Source organism: Gasterosteus aculeatus, chromosome 7, assembly GCF_964276395.1.
Source record: "Gasterosteus aculeatus chromosome 7, fGasAcu3.hap1.1, whole genome shotgun sequence".
In the NCBI taxonomy this organism is placed as follows: domain Eukaryota; kingdom Metazoa; phylum Chordata; class Actinopteri; order Perciformes; family Gasterosteidae; genus Gasterosteus; species Gasterosteus aculeatus.
The window spans coordinates 30639565-30662966 of NC_135694.1; the positions used below are offsets into that span (position 1 = coordinate 30639565).

Genomic DNA, 23402 nt, shown 5'->3' on the forward strand with positions numbered 1-23402 from the left:
TACAGTTTCTTCACAGGGCGTTATTTGTACTTCTACTCTGTTTTAATTAAATTAACTAAAGTTGCCTTTATATAGTTTGACACACATTGCATGGAGGTGGGTGAAGAACCTCAAGGCTGTCTGAGATCCTGAAAGGACAAATCACCGAAGGCTGATTGCAACCTTCTGGATGTGTAAATGAAATTGTTTTTTTTGACCTGTGACGCTGCTTCGCTGACCTGCTCCTGCAGCCGGGAAATGTGCTTCTTGGCCTCCTGCACCTCCTTCAGTAGTTTGGGCCGAGGGTTTCTGCTGTAGTCCTCCTCCTTGGTCTGAACACAAATCCCAGAGTGCTGAAGAATCTGCATATGAAGACATGCAGGAGTCTCACACACACACACACACACCTGTAGCTCCTGCTGCTCATCCGTTAGCATCTTCTGCAGGTTCTCAGCTGTTCGGCTCTGCGTGGTTTTGTTCTCATCCTAAAAAAAAAAAGAGTAAATAAAAAGAAACACAATGGGCCAAAAAGTCAGAGATAGTGGAAAAAAGGTGACATCATCACCATTGTTTAAGTGCTTATGGAACGATTACTGAAGAGAGTTCTGTGGTTTTTAGGAAAGCTTAAATGAGATTTCCACCTCGAGATCGGACCTCTGGTTAGAACTAAAACTCGAGCTGCTAGAGAGATGTAAACGCCGTGTGGGGGGACGTGTCCCCGTCCTCCACATAGAGAGACCGACCTCAAGTTCTTTCTGCTTCCTCACCCCGTCAGGCGGCGAGCAGGCGGCGGGCTCTCCGCCCGGCGGCGCAGGCGAGAGGGCCGATGACGGGGAGGAAGGCGGGCGGACCTTCTCTTTCTCCTCGTCCTCCTCCGGGGGGATGTGGGGGAGCCCCGGAGGCCTCCCCAGCACCGTCAGCGCGACATAGGAGCCCGCTGCCAGAGAGGAGTCACGGGAAAGGAATGAAGGGGCGGAAACAAACGCTGACGCGCGGCTTAAAAAGCACGCGAGTCAGCAACACCCCCCGAGAGAAAGAGAAACATCTCGCCACATCCAAAGGATGCATTGTGTCAGGGATGACTGGTGCGAGCCGGCCGTGCGCACAGCGGAGAATCAAACACCAGGTAGTGATTCCAAAGGGAAGAGGAGCACACTTACATTTAATCAGCATCACAACCTCCACGTGGTTTGAATGTGTGACCAAGGTCCCGTTAACCTGTCAACAAACAGGAGGGGGGGGGGGGGGGGGGGCGATTGTTATTCGATGTGTCTCTCATTAAATAAAAACATGCATTTATAAAATAGTTTCCCTTTAAACAGCTGTCCGCTGCATTTTGGATCAATGTTACACAAAGAGGTTCATTGGTGAGTGTTTCCATGAAACAGCCGTATTTATAGAGATGGGAAAATAAATACACGGGTGAGTGAGTTAGAAAATACAAATGAATCGGTGAGTAAATGAGTACACGAGTGATTCATTGTGACCTTAATGATCCGGTCTCCTGTCTGAACGCCGGCTCGCATCGCAGCTCCATCTGAGGGCAGAAAAGACGGGAGTCAGAGAAGCGGAGAGGCCGGTCCTCGCTGTGAGGACCCTTTAAGGCCACTTATTGTGTCACGAGGGTCCTCATAAGTGCAGAAAGACAAGGATAAGAGTGCTGTGTGTGTGTGTGTGTGTGTGTGTGTGTGTGTGTGTGAGCTTTACCTTCCTTCACCAGCTGCACAAACACTGGGTTGTCTCCACTGACAGTCAGCCCAAAGCCGTTTTCATCTCTCTGGATTATCACACAGCGCTGCACCAGACCTGTGACACACACACACACACACACACGCTACATTACACAACATGCCACCAACGGTGCGGCGAGATACGCTGAAACAAATCGCGGCTGCGACACGGATGATCTGAGCTTTGCGGTTTTGATGTTTTGTGGGAAACATCTTCCACACAGGAAGTAACAAATAAACGACACGGTTTTTTAGGTTTCCTTTGCGTGTGTAATGATAATAAGTATATCCTAATACTCAATTAATATGATCAATATGGTGCTTCGCATTTTTTTACCTCATTCTTTGACAGAGAATATTGATTTTAAGACTTGTGATGGAAAAAATAGAAAAAACGTGTCCTGTTTTCTTAGAAACAAAGCTGAAGTCTGACCAACATATCGGGTGGATTTCTTTCCACTAAAAACCTTCCTACAGTTGATGTTAGTTAACAATTTTAATTTATATTCATGTTAGCGAGCCATTGTTCTTCGTCTTCTTCTTCTTCACTGCCTCTGCCTCTCTGCACGTTGCCGCCACCAACACTCCATGACTGGAAAACGTATTTGTATCTGTTTCCATCTATTAAACGGACCTTTGTTCTGTTGTTTTGATAATGTGGGAAGTCCCGTGACCGGATGCACGGCTAAGAATACCCGTCTGAATGTGCCGCGGGCTCCTGACCTGCTGAGAGCAGCCCTTTGCATTTGTAACGGCGCTCGTGTTCTTTCAGGGTAAGAAACTTCCATCAGGGAAGTTCTTCCTGTTGCCGGTGAGGAAGAGGAGCGAGTCATTAGCCGCCTCACGTGGGTTCTTCCTTTCCCTTCTCCTAAAGAAGTATCCGAGGGAGCCGGAGTGGACAATCGCTCCTCCGCCACTTTGAACGCTCTTTCTTGCAGGGTTTTAATCGCTATTAAAACGGGTGTACGTGAGGATGAGGAGCCTGAAGCTCCGCGACGAAGAGCCTCACCGGTCGGGTCAAACTCATGTTTGAGTGCGACGGAGGATTTCTCATTCTTGGGTTTCTTGTCCGTGGGCTCCTTGTTGAGAATGCTCGGGGTCCTAGACGAACACACACAAGACAAGCAGATGTGAACACATTCCTCCCAGGATTCTCCACCGACGACTGCAATTTACGAGATTTGAACGCATCACGATAAACTCGTAATTTCCTTTCAACAACACTAATTGGCATCGCGATGTAACTCAATGCAAACCTCCCTAAACGTAAATGTATTCAGAATAACCGCGCTATCAGAGCGAAGAGTTAACGGAGTCTGTTGGTGTCCAATTTGAAGCAAACAACCCCAAACAGGCTCTTTCTTCTTATTATCCATAAGTCTCGGGGGGGGCCGCCATATATTAAGAGCAGAGGGCCCCCCCCCCCCCCCGACTCCATCCAGCTCTGCTCCTCCGACTCGTTCTGCGAGAGGGGTTCGTGTTTGTGCTGCTGTTCCTCCCGTCGGACAATGGGGGCCCCGGCCTTTCGACAATGGCTCCCGCGTCAGGGCCAACTCACTATACTGTGGCTTTGTGGGACAGATTCCCGGAAACGGAGACTGGGGTTCTTGGCTGGGCTCCAGTTTTCCTGAACGAGAAAGGCTGGGAAAAAGAGGAGGAGGCACAAGAGTGTCTCTGCGGGAGGAACGGACGGCTGAGAGCCGAGGAGATTTTAACTCAGCTCGCAGAGACAATCCCGTCCAAACTGACGTCCCGAGGGCCGAGAGAAGACGGCTTCAACTCGTCCCCGGGACGTCAGAGTCAAAAACAGACAGACCAAGTAACTGATTGCACGGACGGAGGAGGGAGTCACACGCTGGGCAGACGGTGTTTTGCTGGCCACCCTTAGATTGGACGGCCTATTCAGGGAGCCTGGTCGCTGCTGATAAGAAAGCGAGACGGGGACAGATTGCATCCTGCTCGCCGGGTGGCAGATAAAAGTGGGGGAGGAATTCGGCCCGAGCACAAAGAGGTTTGAGTCAGACTGCGGATGTTTTCCTTCTTTAGATCTGGTCAGGTGAGGATCACCGTCTGGAAACATAGCTGGTTAGTTCTCGACAGCAGCGTGAGGGACGAGAGGAAGTGAAGATGAGAAAAGCTTCTTCTGCAGCTTTCCCCAGAGGTCGTTGACCTCGGGCCTTTCTCCGATGGCCCACTGTTCATAAGGTTCATAAGTTCACCGATCCTCTGCAACAAAAAGGAGAAGCGTTCCCCCTCCGTGTGGAAAGTTCACCGGCACCACAATCGATGATTTACTGCGATTGCATTCGGCGTCACGTCTGCAGGCTAATTGATTCCAACCTTCTTTGCCTTCTCACTGCACAGCCACCAAACGAGGGGAACACAAATGAAAAGGAAAACACACAGCAATCTACTCGTGCCTCTGGAGCCAAAAAATACCAGACGATTCCTGCGGGACGATAAGAGCGAGGCGGCGGGTTGGAGTCCAGAGGAAGACACAGGGGCTTAACAAAAGGACGAATGCCGCCATGATAAGCACATGAATACACTTCTCTCCTCGCTTTCCGATCCACAAAGCTCAAAACATTGGATATGAGGTATTTTACAGCCCATGATGTGACTCTGAAGAATTAAATCCTTACACGGGCAGAGTGATTAGGATCGTATCCCTGGCAGGCGGGACAGCGTGTAATACGAGCTTTAATTGACTATTTTCCCAAACCGGATGAGACGAGACTCATAAATTATTATTACATCCACGACTTGGAGCACCGTTTTTGGTCCGGGGGGTTTGAGGATGTAAATGCTGTTTGTTCATTATGTGCATATGACGTCCGTTATGTCAATAAAATGAACTGGTATTAATTATGAGTCACTGCTCGCCGTGTGTTCTTTGACCTTTGGTCCTCTGCCACGATACAGCTGTGTTTGTCTTTAAAGAGGAGTCTTCTGATGTCTCAATCTCAGAGGACACAGAAAGGTTTTCCCGGCTTTACTTCTTTATGGAAGGTGCACTTTTTACGGCGTAAACAAACTTTTGAGCCATAACCTTACGTAGGAATTTACGCTCCCGATGAGCAGTCGGGAAATGATGAAATAAAATACACAGGTGATTATTTAAATTACTTCATCATCCAGACAGCACAGCCTTATTTTACTGAAAGCCCGTCCTGCTCTGATGTGTGGTGGTCTGGTGGGCCTGACAGACATTGTTCAACGGTGATGTCACCACTTCCCGTCAGAGGGTGGAGGGGATGGAGGTCGGTGGGAGGGAACACGCCGATCAGCAAAACTGTGCGACAAAGAGCCGGTTCCACGGCCTCGTGGCATTCGGCTTGATCCCACAGCGGCATCGCACATCAGCATCGCCCAGGACACAAATAAACAAATCAATGACTTTCACGCCGGGACGCAACCTAAGGGTTTGCCAAGCGCCTTCAAGTTGCATTCTGTGTAGTGACCAGCAGGGGGCGACTCCTCTGGTCCCATTGGAGTCTATGAGAAAATGACTCTACTTGTTTGATTGCAATGTTTACTGAGGGAATAAATCAAGAAAACATAAACAAACGTTTATGGTCTCAATCTCTAGTTTCAAGTCTTCTTCAATACAGCGTAATTTAGTGAATGGAGTCAAATCTTTTTTCTATGACATTTTTCGACTTGACAGATTAGTTTTTTTACCCAAAAATGTTTGACTTTATTTTCAAATCATTTTTTGACCAAACATATTTTGATTTTTTTTCCCCAAAACAATTTTTGACCTAAAATATTTTGACATTTTTTCCAAACATTTTGATTAATTTTGATATTTTTAGACCTTACGTAATTGGACTTTTTTTCAAAAAGCATTGTCTGACCAACTTTTTGTCCCACGATAGTTTAACCAAAGTTAAGACTTTTTTTCCAAAACATTTTTCAGCCTAACATATTTGAGGTTGGAAAGCAGGCTATGCGTTAGGGCGGGGCTACACCGTGATTGACAGGTCTCTACCATTGACTGATATGGCTTCTCTACATCACTCCTCTTGAGCCCAAACATCTGTCCATAAACCAACAAGTGTTGTCATGACAACGCCGTCCTTTTTTCCCCCTGTAGAGTCTTTAAATGTTAAAAGCCCCCCAAAAAGTGACAAAGCAGCCAGGTTGTGTCACACTGTAGTTTTCCTTCAACGCCATAAACTCGGCTGTGCCGTGATCTCTGGAGAACATGTTCCACGCTGGGGGTCGTCACATCCAGACGGTAAAACATCGCCGACGTCAGAAGAAACCTCGAACCGAATTCCTCTCACTGAGAAACCCTTGAAGGACGTCCAGAAGGTGACCTAACCACAGCTGGAGTTGGAGCAATTGTTGCCTGGCAACTGAAACCTTTTTTTTTATCGTCTGAAGGGAACCGTTCTGCCCAACACGGAGGCCTGAGCGACGTGTTGATAACTTATCAACATTGTTAATATCATCTCAGATTTTGGATATTGTATTACGACATAAGTGACTTTCCCTGGTTTTAAAGGCTAGTGGGACGACATTTAGTGTACTAGCTGTTCTATTATTTCTCTTTATACACTCATTACTGATGGTTATTTCTAAAAAATATATAAACTGTGTAAACGTGTGGAAGCACAAATGGTCAATACTGAAATATTACCATTGATGTTGAGGTATTTGCTTTTTAAAATGTGGGATATTTATTCTCTCAACTAACGTTATCACTTGAATTCCATTCTGTTAATACTTTAAGTGAACCTTTGAATGTAATACTGTAATACTCGAGACAAAGTACTTTCACAGAGCGATTTTCCCGTTTTGAGTTACGGGAAAGTACTTCTTCCGCCACTTTGCTTCAGCAACAACCTTGAAATCCACAGATAAACGTGTTGTTTAGATCATCACATCAGAGCTTTGATTCGACCCTGAGAGACGCCAGTAAAAGTATTAATATCTACATATGCTTAAAGTAGCCACAGTCATAATGCAGAATGGCCCATTCAGAATAATATTTTGTGTAAGACTGGATTATAATTGTTGATGCATAGTGAAGGTACAGTACATGTGGCAAACATGAACTAATTCATGCACTGGGAGCTTGTGAATTTCCCCCCTTGCATAATTATATAATAAAATACATCATATTGTAGCCGGTTACATGTTACGTTACGTCTAAATTGTACACTGATTGTTGAACAAAGCTATTTTGCAGAATGTTTTTGAAGAAGTTATGAAAATGATCAGTGCATGTTTGGTTTCCTGTTGACACATTAGAAGCGTTTGGTCTCGTGTTGTGGATAAAACTGGACCAAAGTCCGGGGATTTTAACGACATCACTCAGCACTGGATGAAAAAAAGAAGAAGAAGCAGCCTCAACAAAAAGCGAAAAACAACACTCACATGTAATAAATCTAACAAACCCAACCAGAGCTGAACAAAAGCTGCAGAAATGTCAGCAAAAATCAATCTCATGTGTAGACTGAACTTTCCCTTCAATCTGTGCTCTGGAGTGTGTGTGTGTGTGTGTGTGTGTGATTCAGCTGTATGTGGAGATGTGATGGAAACATTACACACTAAGAGGCCTCGGTCCGGTGGAGGAGCGGGCGAGCTGCCGGGCTGAAGGTCGCCCCAAATCAAATGACTTTCTGTTTGACTTTCGGGGGTGGTCATGTGATGCCTTTGTTTTGGCTTTTCCCCAGAGGAAACTCCCGATTGCAGAGTGTAAAAATACACCAGTGACTTGTGTGGAGCGGCGTCTTTTAAGAGCCCGTCAACCCTTATACGGCACGTTGTCTAACGCGACTCTTTTAACGCTTGTCTGTCATCATTTGACCGTGTGAAGGATCGCGGTATCGGAGGAACCGCCGTGGGAGGTGTTTCCATCCAGCTGCCACACCACCAGAAGAACGGCACTGAAATGTGTTGGGTGACCTTTGAGGGCCCAAAAGGTCAAGAAGGAATCAGTCCAGGGTAACGCCCCCTGCAGGCCGGGAAGAGGAGGATGGCATTATGGGAGGAGGGGGTAGAGTGGAAAAACCGAGCCCCATTCTGCTTTTGTGGTTTGTGGAAGGAGCCCTTTCAAGAACTCCGTTTAGAAATCTGTAAATTTAAACTCCCCGTGAGTTTCCTCAGATAAGACGTCCGAGTTGGAAGATAAGTGACGAGCTCACAGGGATTAGTAAAGACTTGCCTCCAGTTCGGCGCACATCCGGTACATCGAGCGTCTTTAAGTGCACTTAACTCAACTGTATTTACATTATCTAACGACCCCGGGGGACATCAACTCCCACAGCAATGCGACGTGAACAGGGCGTGCTAAATAAAGAAAATAAAAAAATAACTTTTTAGCCAACGTTTTTTTTTGTTGTTTCACAATTTAATTGCCGAATTTACCGAAAATGCCAAACAATATGGCAAAGAGTCGTATATTAACTTTTGTCGGTTGTGTGTTATGCAACGTGTAAGAAAACCTTAAACTGTGACTTTTTTTAATGAAGTTCGGCGTGACGCGTTCAGGCGCGTTTCTTCCATTCATCGAGCCACTCGGGAAACGACGTGGATTTGTGGCGCCGATGCGCGTGGACTTGGACGCGGGGCGGAAAGGTGCGTGTCGCCTACCTGTCGGTGAGCGTGGACTGTGTGCAGCTCATCGGGGCTTCCCTTGCGACCTTTCCGACGACTTCGCCCGAATCACATCATGTCACGATCGGGTCCGAGTCTTATTCATCAAAACGGCTCCCTTCACTCAGAATAACGTCGACGACTCGTTATTCCAGCATGAAGAGGGATTTTCTTTTTCCTTCTTCCAGGGAACAAAATCAGAAGGGAACGGAGAATAAAGTTTTACAAATAAGCGTTTGGTCCAAAGAGGTGAAGAGAAGCGGTGGTTTCCTGGTCGCCGGGGTGTGAATGTGGTCATCAGACATCTGGAAGAAGAAAAACTCTCCCCGTCTCCCCGAAACGGCCTCAGATTACCTCCAAATCCAAGTGGAGGGCATCGCTGTGTTCCCTAGGAAATACTTCCATGATGACAGTCCAGGCTACATTCCAGATTACCCCGGGGGGCGGAGGGGGGGGGGTTATAACTTCAAACTCTGCTAAACTCTGCTAAACCCTGCGCGCAGAGTTCCTGTAGCATCCTCCTCCTCCAGGTCTGCTCACTCTAATCCTAATCCTAATCTGGGATGGTTTGGTATTCGCATCAAAAGTGATGATGCAAAATGGAAAAAAGGAAATGGTTTGTCGCCCACCCCCCCAAAAAAGAGTTAAAAAAAACACCTTCCATCCCGTTGCGTTCAAGAACTCCTCGTATTTCGCGAAACTATCAGATTTAAAAGCATCGATGTGGTTTTATTTGGACTTTTACTCGCTATTTAACAGTGTTGGAAAGTAAGTGTAGTAAAGTCGCTCAATTGACTTACAGTACAATCTTATGGTACTTAAAAAAACGTCAATTTTACTTAATTTATTTGACAATTAAAATGAAATACTAATGGTTAATTTTCAGACTAAAGTTCCGGATTAAAAAAAGATAAAACAATCCTCAAATGTTATGTATTGTTAAAATAGTTGTTTCCAATAGTTCGGAAAGGTTTGGACCTTTTCATGAAAACCGTGTTTGTGCCTTTCATGTTACAGAAGTCCATGAGTTATTTCACAAATGTACCAGAGAACAACCAGTGAGGCTCGGAGGCACATTTACACAGCTAAATAACGAAGACGCATTGAATACATTATGAAGACAGTATCAACCACCACAGGCTTTAAGCGGTGTTGCTCTGTCTTGTCCCCTGTAGGGGGCAGCACAGCGCCATGTCCAGAAGAAGACGCCTCCCGTGACGTCACAGATCACACGAAGAAGAAGAAAGCCGCCCAGCCGTCCCCGGGGCAGCAGCAGCTAGCTAGCAGACAACGTAAACACTGGGACATTTCTGGCTGGACTGAGACATTTTTGGCAGTTGAGCATTTTATTTGTCCGCCGCTGTTCATCAAAAAACAACCACGCGATGCGGTAGTGTAACCAAACGTCTCCAGGTGCGCCATGTTTGTTTGTGATCTGGGATTAACCAAGGCCTTGAAGTTGTCCTGCTAACGGATGGTAAGATATTGATTCGCTCGCAGGTAATTAAGCAAAGGCTTGAACTGACAAAATACAACGTTCCTCTGGTTGGAGGTTCGACCTGCAAAGATCTCACGCCTTGCGTTGAATATTTTAGACGTGTATTTTAACGTTGTTGCCTCTTTTTCGATTGTGCTTCTGAGGAAAACGTAGACCCAGTAACGTTACGTGCCCCGCTTTGCCGTTGTTGACAGATAAATGTAACGGCTAAACATTCGAGTTATTCGTCTATAAATGTCGGAACCTGGTAGCACCAAACGCACAGATGTGTAATTATTGGACTTTTGTTTTACTTCCGGCGTACCGGTTGTGTTCTAAGCAGGAGTTGCTTTTAAGAATACCTTCTCTTTTTGTTGGCCTTGTACGCTCGCATTATGGATTGTAGTTACAGGGATGTCCGGTGGTGGGCGGTGCTAGTCAGTGTAAACGGGTCGAGACGGTTTGATGAAATGCAAATACAAAATAGTCTCCTTCTAATGCAGTATTCACTCCTTCTTTTTGTGTCCCATTTGCTTGAAGCTCAGTGGCCCAAAGTCAACCAACTAGACCGATAAATCGAGCATCAGCACAAACGTTGTAAATAACAGCAGGACGGCTGCTCTTCCCTCACTCCACTCACTTCAACACGACACCTTTTGTCCTTTATCCATTTTTGAATTAAAGCTGCACGATTATTGTGCAGAGTAATTACTGACCCCACTTCCTCTGGGAGAGAAGCTTCTTCATGGGGACTAATTCATTCAATTACACTCATTAAAATGCGCACGAAACACGAAACCTTTTACACGATGCATTTAGCTCCCTCTCAACACAGTCATTGTATATGAAAGATTATTTTCCAGTCAATCAGACCGTTCTGGTCAAGAGAAGAACTGTAGATTTGTTCACTATATATTGAGCTTTTAAATTGTTGGAGCTCTTTAAAGAGAGCCAACAACTGTGACATTTGTTGATTTAGTGATAAATTGTTCTCTGGTTTACTCCCAACTCAGCCCATGATTCAGCTGGAGAAGCCAGTGCTGGCTGGAACCATGCCTGTGGTGTGGCCCACCATCCTGGACTTGGGCAGGGATGAGTGCAAAAGAATTCTCCGTAAACTCGGTATGATCACATGAGTCTGATATGAACAGTAGAGGAACTGCTGTAAAAGCCATTTCCACCCCTCAATAAGACCGAGTTTGGCGTACTGAAGAGTCTTTCTGTTTCCCAGAGCTGGAGGCGTACGCCGGCGTCATCAGCGCCCTGCGAGCCCAAGGAGACCTCTCGAAGGACAAGAAGGATCTGTTGGGAGAGCTCACTAAAATCCTCGGGTGATGGTTTATTACATATTCTGGGAGTTCATCATCGAGAGAGAGAAGCAATGTGTCTCACCTTTGCTTGATTTCAGGATCTCAACGGAGCGCCACCGCGCAGAAGTCCGCAGGGCCGTCAACGATGAGCGCCTCACCACCATTGCATATCAGTGAGTGTCTTCTGCCATGTGGGTGTGTCATGTATGAGTGTCCTGCGTCATGTGGGAGTGTCCTGCGTCCAGCTTCTCTGGCCATGATATTTTTATTGTGAGTTTGGCTGCGCGTTGCAAACTGAGAATTTTTTCCTCAGTATGTCGGGTCCGAACAGCTCGTCCGAGTGGTCCATCGAGGGACGCCGGCTCGTCCCCTTGATGCCGAGGCTGGTCCCGCAGACGGCGTTTACTGTGACCGCTAATGCTGTGGCCAGTGCCACGGCCAATCAGAACGCCTCCCTGCTGTTGCCAGCGGAAACGGGAAACAAAGAAGGTGAGCCGGCGTCTTTCTATTATTAGACAAGCGGCGAAAGATTATTCCATGCATATTGCTGTAAAGCTTTTCACTCTATGTTCTATTGAAAAATAAGGTTAATCTTTGTTAATCAGATTAGACATTAAATGAGCGTTTAATCTCCTCCCTGCAGTGGTTGTGTGTTACTCCTACACGAGCACCACCGGCACCTCCACCATCGCCGCCGCGACGAGCGGCGCAATAGGAGCGGCCGTGAAATCCCCCCGGCCGGCAAGTCCATCGTCCAACGTGGTGGTGCTGCCCAGCGGGAGCACCGTCTACGTAAAAAGTGAGCCTCGTCAAATCGACTTCACCTTTTCAGCTCTGTGTTTTTAATGTATAATATACTTGACTACGTCCCGCTATTACCTGACGCGTCAATACACCAATTTAATGGAGAAAATGATCGGCGGATTGATGGACCGAGACATTCTGACTGTCCCGCGTTTCCCTCGCAGGCGTCAGCTGCTCCGACGAGGACGAGAAGCCGCGCAAGCGCAGGCGGACCAACTCGTCCAGCTCGTCGCCGGTGATGCTGAAGGAGGTTTCCAAGGCGACGCCGTTGGTGTCCAAGAACATCACGGTGCCGGTGAGCAGCCCCAAGATGAGCAACATCATGCAGAGCATCGCCAACTCGCTGCCGCCGCACCTGTCCCCCGTCAAGATCACCTTCACCAAGCCCACCATCCAAACCACCAACACCACCACACAGAAGGTGGGTCCACGCTGCCACCGCGCCTCTCGCGCACCCCTGCAGCCTTTTTATAACGTCTCCTCTTCATCCAGGTGATTATCGTGACAACTTCTCCCAGCTCCAACTTCGTGCCCAACATCCTGTCCAAGTCTCACGCTCACAACAACGCCGCTCTGTCCAAGCTGGTCTCCACCTCGGTGCTCACGGCCACCGCCCAGAAGCAGACGGTGGTGTTCCCTTCCTCCCACACCGTGGCAGTGACCACCGTGGTCTCCTCCACGCCGTCGGTGGTCATGTCGACAACATGTAGGTCCTTCCTCTGCTCCGATGACGCGGCGACAACACGGAGAACTTTCAGCATCTGTTGACAATGAGTTTGTTTCAGGATTAGCAAACAGCCTGTTTGATGTACAGAACATTACCACACGGACGATATTCTTCTGTAATCTAAGATGGTGAATAGTCCTCAATTAAATTGTCACTCTTTTTTTAGGCTTGAAACATGGATTATGGAAATCAAACATTTTGAAATAATCAAAGTTGTGAGTCGGGACTTCACAGCCTGTTCAGCTCTTTTGGGTCACGCTGTTAGCCTTGTTAGCTTAACCGCTGCGCTCGCTGCTGCAGGCGCTTCTTCGGCCGGTGTGAAGGTGGCTTCAGCCAGACTTCCCTCGCCGAAGACCCTGGTGGGATCGCCGGCTCAGATCCTGGCCCAGTTCCCCAAACAGCAGTCCCCCAAACAGCTGCAGCACGGCTCAGCTCTGGGAATCAGCCAGACGCAGACGAGCAGCACCTCCCCGGGCTCCAAGCCCACCATCCAGATCAAACAGGAGTCCGGTAAGCCGCCCGCCTCCTTTACTCTATCTCTCTCCTTCTTGATGTTTTCCTTTGAGGTCTTTATCGCTTTCTTCTTTTCTTTTCTTTCTTTAGACTCTTACCTCTTTATTTCTTTGTCCTTATTTCTTTCATAATCTCTTTTTAGTTGTCAGAAGTTACACATTTACAAAACAAGTTATAAAGAGACAACATGTGAACGCATGAATGTTTTATTATAGTGATATTTTCTGTTCTCCACAAGGACCCTCAACACAAAAATGTCTCTGTGTTCTGTTTAGAGAAGCCCCCCCCCCCCCCCCCCCCCCCCCTCACTGTCTGTTGCAGTCTATAAGTGTTTTTTCTTCTTTGACCTAATTAAATGTTACAGGGGTCAAGATAATCACTCAGCAGGTTCAGCCCAGCAAAATCCTGCCCAAGCCTTCGTCGGTGGCTTTGTCCAGCAGCAGCTCCTCCCCCATCATGGTCGTCAGTAGCAACGGAGCCATCATGACGACCAAACTGGTCACTCAGTCCACAGGTGAGGGACAGTAACTTCCCTGTCCTCATCACAGATACCCAGGCATAGTTATTAATAGCAACCCTGTGTTTTTGCAGCCACCCAGGCCACCTACACCAGACCCACCGTGAGCCCCAGCCTCGGCGCCAGAATATCCGCCTCCAGCGGCGGCGCCACCTACGTCAAGACTACCAGCGGCAGCATCATCACGGTGGTGCCCAAGTCTCTGGCCACGCTGGGGGGCAAGATCATCAGCAGCAACATCGTGTCCGGTGAGCCCCCGCGGGGCGAGCTCCACGCCGCCGTGACTTCACCGCGCGCCGCTCTTCATAAAAATGTCGACTCCCCTCTGCAACAGGCACGACGACCAAGATCACCACCATCCCCATGAGCTCCAAGCCAAACGTCATCGTGGTGCAGAAGACCACGGGGAAGGGGGCCACCATCCAGGGGCTACCTGGCAAGAACGTGGTCACCACCCTCTTGAATGCCGGGGTCAGTGGAACGTTCCTGTCTCTCACTGTGCCGGGTTATGATTCAGGAATCATCCGTGATTCCTCCAAAGGCCGATGAAGTATTTCGCTTTAGTGGTTTTCATTTTTTGAGAGGAAAATGAATTGGCAACTTTTTACAAAAATGGCAACAATTATTACAGCTTCTCAAATGTGAATGTTTTCTATTTTCTTTAACTCTTGATTTGTCAGATTCTTTTGGCCACGATGAGTTCTTCTCTACGGACCAAACTATTAATCAACTAATTCAGCAAACAATCAGTAAATTTATAGGCCAAATGGTGACGAATAAGCTAATAACGCTTTCAAATAAATAATGCATAAATGTTTGTTAACATCTTTTTGTAATTCCACTGTTGTTGTCTTTTTTGATACAACCACTAGGTGTTGCCAAAGTTTGAAACCTTCACATCCTACACAAAGGTCCTTTAAACATTTTTATCAACTTGCATTTCCTGAATTCAAGGTTTTAAAACGTGTTAAACAGAGTTTTGTGTTTATCTCGAAATAGTTTGACATTTTTGGAATTTCTTTGATGTGTTTTCTGGAGTTTGATGTTCAGATATTTATCACTGTTAGGTATGTTTTACATATTAATCTGCATCCAGTTAGTTTAGCACAGAGACTCTAAACGAGTGGAAACAGCCAGCCTGGAAATGTAGAATTGCTCCTTTTTTAAAATTGAGGCTTCTCGTGCCCTAAAATCATATAGCGACTTCTGTGTAGGGCTGCAACTCACGGTTGAGCATTTGGATTCGAGCGTATCCAACGAGCGCCACTGGCTTCCTCTCGCGTTGCCTGTGTCGGCGGTTCTGGTGTTGCAATGAACTGTGTGTGCTTCAGGGCGAGAAAGGGCTGCAGGCTGTGCAGGGGACCAAGCCGGCCATCATCACCGCCTCCAGACCCATCACCAAGATGATCGTCACCCAGCCCAAAGGCATGAGCTCCGGGTCGCAGGCCACCGCCACCAAGATCATCCCCACCAAGATCGTCTACGGCCAGCAGGGCAAGACGCAGGTGAGGCTCCTCGAACCTTTGGGCTTTTAACGTTTCTCTTCTCAGTGTTTTCCACTGAAATATTTACTGCTGGCGTTTCAAATCCTCATTCGTTGCTGGTTAAACCACATTCAAATGGAGGTCATCGTGTGACTGGCATCAGGTGGACATTCACACGACCTTTTGACTGACCTCAAATACCACGAGGGCACGAGGGCTAACACTGTTGGGTCTTCTTCCCTCAACGGGAGATCCATGACCTTTTCTGGGGAAGTTGGATCAGGCTGTTTGAAACCGTTTGAAATGAAGAGAAAATGTCCCTATTTTTCAGACAGAGCTGAGTCCTTCCCTAAAGGTTGTCGACGAGGGTCACCTGATCTGCAGACTGCAGCGAGGTCTCCAACCCGTCGTATCAGACCTGTGTAGATTTCTTTGAGCGCTGGAGCCTTCCAGTTGAGCGCTTACTTTGCGACGGTAGATCAATAGAACTGGTTCTGATTAATGATTAAATTGTTAACGAGCACATGAGGGAAACTCCCGAAGCATCGGCTCCATTTCATTCCATTTCCATTTTTTTTTTTTAAATAATGGCTCGGCCCCCTCAGGCGCTCCTGTGCACCTGGACCGTCCATTGAAACCAAGCGCTGGAGGCGTTTTCACTTCCTGGGGATTTTTCTTCTGTTTTTAAGCAGTTAAAATAAGATTAGTTCTGCAGAAATTCAGATTTGTGACAACGACCAAGAAAGGCTGACGTGAGGTCTGAAAGTAAAACTTGTGACTTGTTAGGAGTCGCCCACTGAGATCAGAGACCTGTGGGGATAATGAATTTATTTAAAAGGTTTGTGGGGCCTGAGAATCTTTTCATACATTTTCTCAAACATTTTTTGGATTACTTACAACCGGTCGTGGAACTTTCACTAATCACACTCGGGACTGCGGCCTAAATTTAGCCTGAATTCTCTGTCTATTTTTAGTCACGGAGGGGAAGTTGAGGTCTGTGATTCACAATTCCTAAATACCAAAGTACTGTGTTCAACACCCACAGCGACGATCAGTAAAACCACAAACGACGCCGGAGAAAATCACGCCGCCCTCCAGCCGTAACGTCAAGCTTACACTTGTTCGCGTTTATTGGCGGTAACAGCCGCTGACTTGCATCAGTGCCCGCGTGGCGGGATGTCTGGTACGAAACGTGAACATCCCGCCGTGGTCGTTTAGCATCTGCAGTCTGGGACGGGGACGTCATCTTCACAGGGATCTGCGCTCCTCTGGTTTCCCTCCCCAGGTTCTCATCAAGCCTAAGCCGGTCTTCCAGGCGGCGGTGGTGAGCGAGCAGACCCGGCAGCTGGTCACCGAGGCGCTGCAGAACGTGACCCGCTCCGCTGAGCTGGTGCCGGGTCCGGCCTCGGGCGCGGACGGGTCGGCCAAGGGCGACTCCGGGAGCGCCGCGGGCGAGGCGTCGCACAGCAGCGCTCCAGGTGAACGAGGCGATGAGCTCCAATGAATCGGCGGCTGCTGCTGCTCGACCCGTTTCATATGAAAATGACCCAAATCTCCCCCCAATCTGCCCCACGTGGCCCGCCTCAGAGCCTCAGCCTGTGGTGCACGTGATATCCTCCAGAGAGCATGATTGGACCGAGCAGGAGATATCGGTGGAGTCCGGCCCAACGATCATCTACCAGGAAGTTCCTGGTGGGGAATCCCAGTCCGCTACGTCCACCATCAAAGCCCTGCTGGAGCTTCAACAGACGACAGGTGAGCCTTTATGTCACGCGGAGAGACGTGGGACGCTGGGAGAGTCATATTTGGAAAAGGGCCTCCTCATCTCAGGAGTAAGACCGTAGATGTACGAGTGTTCTAAATCATCAGTGAAACCCAGATTCAACCGTGACCCCGTTCGGCCTTCACTTGTCGGCAGTGAAGGAGAAGGCGGAGTCCAAACCCAGAGCGCACACCATCGACCTGAGCCAGATGGCCGTGCCCCTCCAGCTGGCCCAGGACAAGAAGCCCGGCCCGGAGTCCCCAAAGCCCTCCACCTCCGAGGCTGAAGCCGCCACGGAGTCAGCAGGTGCTCCTCATGACGCGCCGCGTGAGAGTCGGTTTCAGAACGACGGCCCTTCAGTGGCAAACCTCAGATGTGACAGTGAAGCGCACACGCGTGTTCTTCTCCGTGGTTTGTGGACGGCAGTCAAAGGGGCTGCTGTTTGTTCGGCCTCCTCTACATCTTCACTAGGGTTGGGTACCGAGAACCGGTGCCATGTTGGTACCGGATCCTATGGAGCCGATTGAAAAGCTTTATTTACACTATTCTGAGCAGCTAACGATAGCCTAGTGCTTGTGTAGCTACGGTAGCCAGCTAGCCATCTACCTTCTATTTAGAAGTCAGTGCTTCCCCTCCGTTGCTAAAGTTCTTTTGTTGCGTCACACACAGACTCGTGCGCCTACACAGACTAAGATCAGATGATTCATATTTCCCAAATTCCATTGAACTAATACGTACACTGACGCTAAGTATACGGTAATAGTTCACATATTAGTTAGAAGTTCAAAAGTTCGAAGCTGTAGTTTGAAGTGTTTTTTTTATTTATTTACATTTAACTTGTTTACATAGTTAGTATATTGTTCAAATTTGAGAAGAAAAAAATGGCGATAAAAAAAAAACCTTTTAACGGCATTTTAAAAGTATCGGTTTCAGAAAAAACCCAAACGACACCCATCTCTGATCTTAACAACGCTCATCTGTGACCCCACCCCTTCCCCCGACAGGTAAAGTGAGCAGCAGAGTGGGAGTGGCCTCAGAGGACCATAACGTGGTCATGTCGTCCAGCCAGCTGCCGGGGAAGCCCTACAAAATCACCAGCCAGGTTACCGTGGTAACCAAACCGGCCATCATCACCTCCGCGGCTTCACACGGCAGCCTCGCGGTGAGGACGCCGGTCCGTGATTAGAAGAGAACAAACGGAGCGGATGGCGTAAATCCAATAGGGCGCATACGGAATATAATGCCGGCTAGTTTCGCTTAGATTACGTCCCGGATTGACGATAATAAAGCATCAGTATTGAACGGAGCAGATGGGTCCTGGGATCCCTGTTCCCATGTTCGACTTCAGCTCTCGAGAGTGAAAGTGAATTTGTGCAACAACCTCAAACAAAGCGTTCTGTGAGCGCCCCAAACCACCCGGGATAATACAGAGAGCAATGGAAACTGTTGTCATGGCAACTCATTGGGGAACTTGGTCAAAATGACACCCCCGCCCCGCCTTCTCGATGATCTCTGTCACTCATCTTCTCTCTGTTTCAGCCCTCTGGCGGTCACGTTAAAGCCGACGCCGCGTTGGAGGTGGGCGAGCTGGAAGGCGACACCCTGGACCCCCAAACGGGCTTGTTTTACCGCTCCAGCCAACCGGCCTCGGACGCCGCGAAGCAGAGCGCTCCGCCACCTCCCCCCAGTCAGACCGGCGCCGCCCCCGCCCAGCTCCCCCCCCCGCCGCCGCCGCCACAGCTGCTCAGCAAACCTCAAATCAGCCAGCCCTCCTCCTCGTCCTCCTCCTCCGCCGCCACTCTCCCTCTGGTGAAGAAACTCCCAAAGCTGCGGGAGCAGAATCCGCCCAAACCCACGGGCCCGACCCCCAAAGACAGACCGCCGGCCCCGTCCGCGCCGGCCAAGCCCCCGCTGACGCCGCAGCTGCCGAAGCTCCAGCAAGCGCCAACGTCCCACCACAGACCCCTGCACACCCCCATGTCCCACCCTCCCCCGCTGCAGGCGCACCACCCCGTCGGCACGGAGAAGTCCGCCTCCAGCCAGGTGAGTGACGTAAACAACCCGGGGGTGTTTGTTTGGTGGGTTAAGTCCCGCCTCTTTGAGGGGGAAGTCGAAGGACGAACTTTTATGTAAATGTGACCTCACCAGGACGTGACGGGGCTTTTCGTAGCTTCCTCAAACGCAATGAAAAAACAATGAGAGGGACAACCGAGGGACGGCCCCCGTTTGTTTTTCCCCCTCGTTGAAATGTCTCCTCCTCCTTCGCAGCAGCCAATCATCACACAGAGCGCCACCGTCACCAAGATCACCTTCGGCGGCTCCCACCACCCGTCGCAGGTGTTCAGCAGCAGCGCCGAGGCGGCCGCCAAACTGATCCCGGAGTCCAGCTGCGGGCCCCCGGGGGAAAAGCCCTCCGTGTCGGACATCCTGAAGATCTCCATGATGCAGGCCGAGATCGACCCCAGCACGGAGCCCATGGTGGTGGACTCCTCCAGCGACCGCGGCCCTCTGGGAAAAGCCGTGTCGGGCACCCTGGACCCGGGCCAGTTCATCAGCAGCTCCGGGACCAGCATGCATCACTCCCACGCCAAGGCGCAGCCGTTCGGCTGCAGGCCGGCTGTCACCGCGCAGAGGAGCAAGGAAGACCTGGAGGTCATTGAGGTGAGAAAGCAGAAGGTGGTTGTGATGCATTCATGAATCCTGGAGATGCTCTTTGTTATGTTGCCCGGATATTGACTGGAACCCAAATGTGACTAACGCGTGCAGGTGATTCCTCAGTATTCCATCCTGCCGGACTCCAGCCAGTCCAACGTGGTGGTGGAGCCCAGCGGCTTCCTGGAGATCACCAACTACACCAGCCAGCAGCTGGAGGAGGACAGCCCCATGGAGCAGGAGGTGGACAGCAGCAACGACGAGGCCACGGCCGCCAGCCCCCCCGACCGACCATAGCGCCACACCCCCCCCCCCCTCACTACACCCCCACCCCAAGGCCCATCGTCCAGGATATTTCAAATGTTTCCACGTTTAGTGTACAAAGCCTGACGGACATGTGAAGGTATTTCTTCTGACAGTAAAGTCTCATATGAAGTTTCGTGAGGAGAGAACAAGGCGACGCGTGTTTCACTGCTCATTGTAAAAAGAAAAACTAAATGTACCTGTTTTTTTGTAAAGATTTCCCCGAGTCTGCATTTGCTTCTGCGTAGTGTGTTTTTAAAGTGCATTTCATTTTATACCTTTAAAACAAGATTGCTGGTTGAGAAAAATCATTTAATCTGCCCAATAAATCCTCTTGAGTAGTTTAATCCTCAGTTTATACAGTTTCATTGGTTGCAAACTAAATTATCTTTTGGATGAATGAGGATTAACTGCAAAATGCTGTGATTACGTCATTCAGAGTAACAAATAACCTCCAATCAGTCGTTTAGGAATATGAACTTATTGCTCCTTTTCTCAAAACTAAACTAAAAAAGAAATATGAAACTTGAAATAATCATCTCGGGCCAAGAAGAGCTTCCCAACTTCTTATCTCCTTTCAGTGTCCGATTTAATAAAAGTCAGCACAGGAATCTTCTGCTCCGCGGCTTCAGGACTCAAACAACCTTCTTCTTTAACTCGACAAAGACAGAAGCCGTTTCTCAACAGGAGAACAGTCTGCAGCTGGAACAGCAGCTGACTCCATGACGTCTCCACGTCAGCTGCTCTAACTAATGACTTCCACACAGTTCTTGACTGTTACCTATTTTTAATACCAAGCTTTTGTTTCGTTTTCGTTTAAAATAGAGAAGTGTGTATACAATAATGCACACAACAACACGCCTGCACACTGGATACACGCAAACAACTGGGTCAAAGGTCTCACAAGAACGGACGAGTGCTCCGACGAGTTCTGGGTCAACTTTCTGATTTGATGCCTTTAAACACGTCCAACGGCTCAACTCACTGCTCTTGATGAAAAATGCGACACACATTTCTTTACTGTTTTACTTGAACTCATTGTGATTATTAAAACAGATTTTATTGCGCCGCGAGCCGACGCACAACCGCTGAATGATCTGCTCTCTCTTGGTCTGAGGCCAAAGACAATGAATAGAATCACAATATAAAAACATTTATTGCATTATAATTCCAGCCGGAGCCGAACTCCGTGTTTATTGGCCGCTGTGCGGTTTAAGTGTCTTCAGCTGTGTTTAAGTGTGTCTTTAGGTGGGTTTAAGTGTCTCTTTAGGTGGGTTTAAGTGTCTTTAGGTGGGTTTAAGTGTCTTTAGCTGTGTTTAAGTGTGTCTTTAGCTGTGTTTAAGTGTGTCTTTAGGTGTGTTTAGTTGTCTTTAGCTGTGTTTAAGTGTGTCTTTAGCTGTGTTTAAGTGTGTCTTTAGGTGTGTTTAAGTGTCTTTAGGTGGGTTTAAGTGTCTCTTTAGGTGGGTTTAAGTGTCTTCAGCTGTGTTTAAGGGTGTGTTTAGTTGTCTTTAGCTGTGTTTAAGTGTGTCTTTAGGTGTGTTTAAGTGTCTTTAGGTGGGTTTAAGTGTCTTTAGGTGTGTTTAAGTGTCTTTAGGTGGGTTTAAGTGTCTTCAGCTGTGTTTAAGGGTGTGTTTAGTTGTCTTTAGCTGTGTTTAAGTGTGTCTTTAGCTGTGTTTAAGTGTGTCTTTAGGTGTGTTTAAGTGTCTTTAGGTGGGTTTAAGTGTCTTCAGCTGTGTTTAAGGGTGTGTTTAGTTGTCTTTAGCTGTGTTTAAGTGTATTTATCTGTGTGTCTTTAGGTGGGTTTACGTGTCTCTTTAGCTGTGTTTAAGTGTCTTTAGGTGGGTTTAAGTGTCTTTAGCTGTGTTTAAGTGTCTTTAGGTGGGTTTAAGTGTCTTTAGCTGTGTTTAAGTGTCTTTAGCTGTGTTTAAGTGTCTTTAGGTGGGTTTAAGTGTCTTCAGCTGTGTTTAAGGGTGTGTTTAGTTGTCTTTAGCTGTGTTTAAGTGTATTTATTTGTGTGTCTTTAGGTGGGTTTACGTGTCTCTTTAGCTGTGTTTAAGTGTCTTTAGGTGGGTTTAAGTGTCTTTAGCTGTGTTTAAGTGTCTTTAGCTGTGTTTAAGTGTCTTTAGGTGGGTTTAAGTGTGTCTTTAGCTGTGTTTAAGTGTGTCTTAGGGTTAGGGTTGTCTTTAGGTGGAGTTGGTGGCGCCGTGTGGGAGAGATTTCGGGAGTTTCCTCCGACATTTCTCTCATTCATCACGCAGGCCGGAGCAACATTCCTTCAGCTCCAGTTTACTTGATTTCTTCTTCCTGCTTCCCTTTCAGGCTCCGGTTCGTTCTGCGCTCCACGTCACAGCTATTTACAACAAGTAAAACCATCAGGAGGTAAAGCTCATCTGCCGCCCCCGCGCGCGTTGGACGTTTCACAGGCGATGTTCTCGAAACAACGGTTCTCTGATGTAATTTATCCCTTTGTGAGGAAGCGGAGAGTCCGGCGGGTCACCGAGGGTCATCGAGGTCGAGTGGAAGCCTCAGACTTTAAAGAGAAGCACGAGATCTGCACTTTGTTCATTCACAGGATTTCACCCCACACGGCAAACCAACCCTCACCAGCACACCGTGATGCTGAGGGGGAAGTCGGAGGAGAACGTATCCTCCGGGGAGCACGAATGCCTCCACAGAAGCTCGAGAGAATCCACCAAATGTAGCCTGAGATATTTCAGACGACGTTGAAAGCTCAGCATTCATAAGTCACAGCAGACAACGCTGATGTAAACACGTCGCCGATGATTCACTCCTCTTTCCATCTGGTTTCAGTCAGGAAAGCGTCTCGGGGGGGGGGGAGTGTCTCAGTGGAGACGGATGTGCCTCGCTCCGTGATCTCCGGCTGGCAAACTACGAGCGTCCCATTACTCATCCCAGTGCGCTCGCTTTCCCCCGTTTACCGCCGAGCACCATGGGAAAGGTCACAGGCCGCACGCTTGTGTTTTATCTCGCCGCACCGCTGTGAATCCGCCGTGCGTATCGCACATTAAACGCTCAGCTGTTGTTGTTGTTGTTGTTGTCGTCCCTCGGGTCGGGTGGTGCTGCAGCTGTTGTGCGTTCGGTGTGTTAATCAGCGAAAACACACACTGCAGGCGGCGTTACGCATCACACACTCGCTTTGAGGAGCCTCCAGGATCGTCGTGCTCCGGAGTCCAGGTGGATTCACTTTGCTTCACACGGCTGTGAGGTGATGCCACGCTTGTTTCATCGGCTTTATTGGCCGTGCGCACGCAGATAACCTCTTGATTAATGGTGATCACATGGACATTAACAGACAGCTTGACCTGTTGACCTCTGGGACATTCTCCTCCCCCGAGCCTCCGTTCACAAAGTAAACACAATATTTAATTCATTTATTTAACTGTTGAGTCAAAATATGATTTCTTGGGTCCGTTTATCTTTTTTTTTTTTATGTCCAATTGAAACAACCACGTTTGCATTTGTGTTTGTTCGCGGTGTTTTTGCGGCCGAGTTCTGCTGCTCTGATCCGGACTCGGCG

General features: G+C 48.4%; 2 protein-coding genes across 18 annotated transcripts in view; one reads left to right on the forward strand and one right to left on the reverse strand.

Annotated features, from left to right (window-relative positions):
- The window catches only part of arhgef12b (Rho guanine nucleotide exchange factor (GEF) 12b), a 19367-nt gene extending 10365 nt beyond the window's left edge, over window positions 1-9002 (reverse strand). For 2 of the 7 annotated variants that reach the window (XM_078106964.1, XM_078106961.1), the window contains exons 1-8: window positions 8313-9002; window positions 2719-2810; window positions 1687-1785; window positions 1467-1516; window positions 1140-1197; window positions 723-916; window positions 387-464; window positions 219-311 (exon numbers count right to left, since the gene is read on the reverse strand). In XM_078106964.1, the coding sequence (XP_077963090.1) occupies window positions 219-311; window positions 387-464; window positions 723-916; window positions 1140-1197; window positions 1467-1516; window positions 1687-1785; window positions 2719-2810; window positions 8313-8344 (696 nt within the window). In that variant the 5' untranslated portion in view covers window positions 8345-9002. Of the gene's footprint in view, window positions 1-197; window positions 312-386; window positions 465-722; window positions 917-1139; window positions 1198-1466; window positions 1517-1686; window positions 1786-2718; window positions 2811-8312 lie in introns of all 7 variants that reach the window. The other 5 variants (XM_078106963.1, XM_078106960.1, XM_078106965.1 and 2 more) reach the window with 3 other exon arrangements.
- emsy (EMSY transcriptional repressor, BRCA2 interacting) lies at window positions 8178-20211 on the forward strand. Of its 11 annotated transcripts, none has more exons than XM_040180187.2 (22): window positions 8178-8297; window positions 9491-9815; window positions 10806-10914; window positions 11024-11123; window positions 11201-11275; window positions 11416-11591; window positions 11746-11901; window positions 12071-12327; window positions 12399-12612; window positions 12934-13143; window positions 13511-13660; window positions 13738-13911; window positions 13998-14134; window positions 14536-14574; window positions 14995-15168; window positions 16433-16625; window positions 16735-16902; window positions 17066-17215; window positions 17914-18071; window positions 18449-18952; window positions 19178-19570; window positions 19676-20211. In XM_040180187.2, exons 3-22 carry the CDS (start codon window positions 10809-10811, stop codon window positions 19856-19858), a joined length of 3717 nt encoding a protein of 1238 aa, XP_040036121.2. In that variant the 5' UTR covers window positions 8178-8297; window positions 9491-9815; window positions 10806-10808; the 3' UTR covers window positions 19859-20211. The 11 variants fall into 11 exon arrangements, with proteins under 11 accessions (XP_040036121.2, XP_040036117.2, XP_040036122.2 ...); XM_040180183.2 differs by having other exon boundaries at window positions 9491-9792; XM_040180188.2 differs by having other exon boundaries at window positions 9491-9792; window positions 19688-20211.
- The last annotated feature ends 3191 nt before the right edge of the window (window positions 20212-23402 follow it).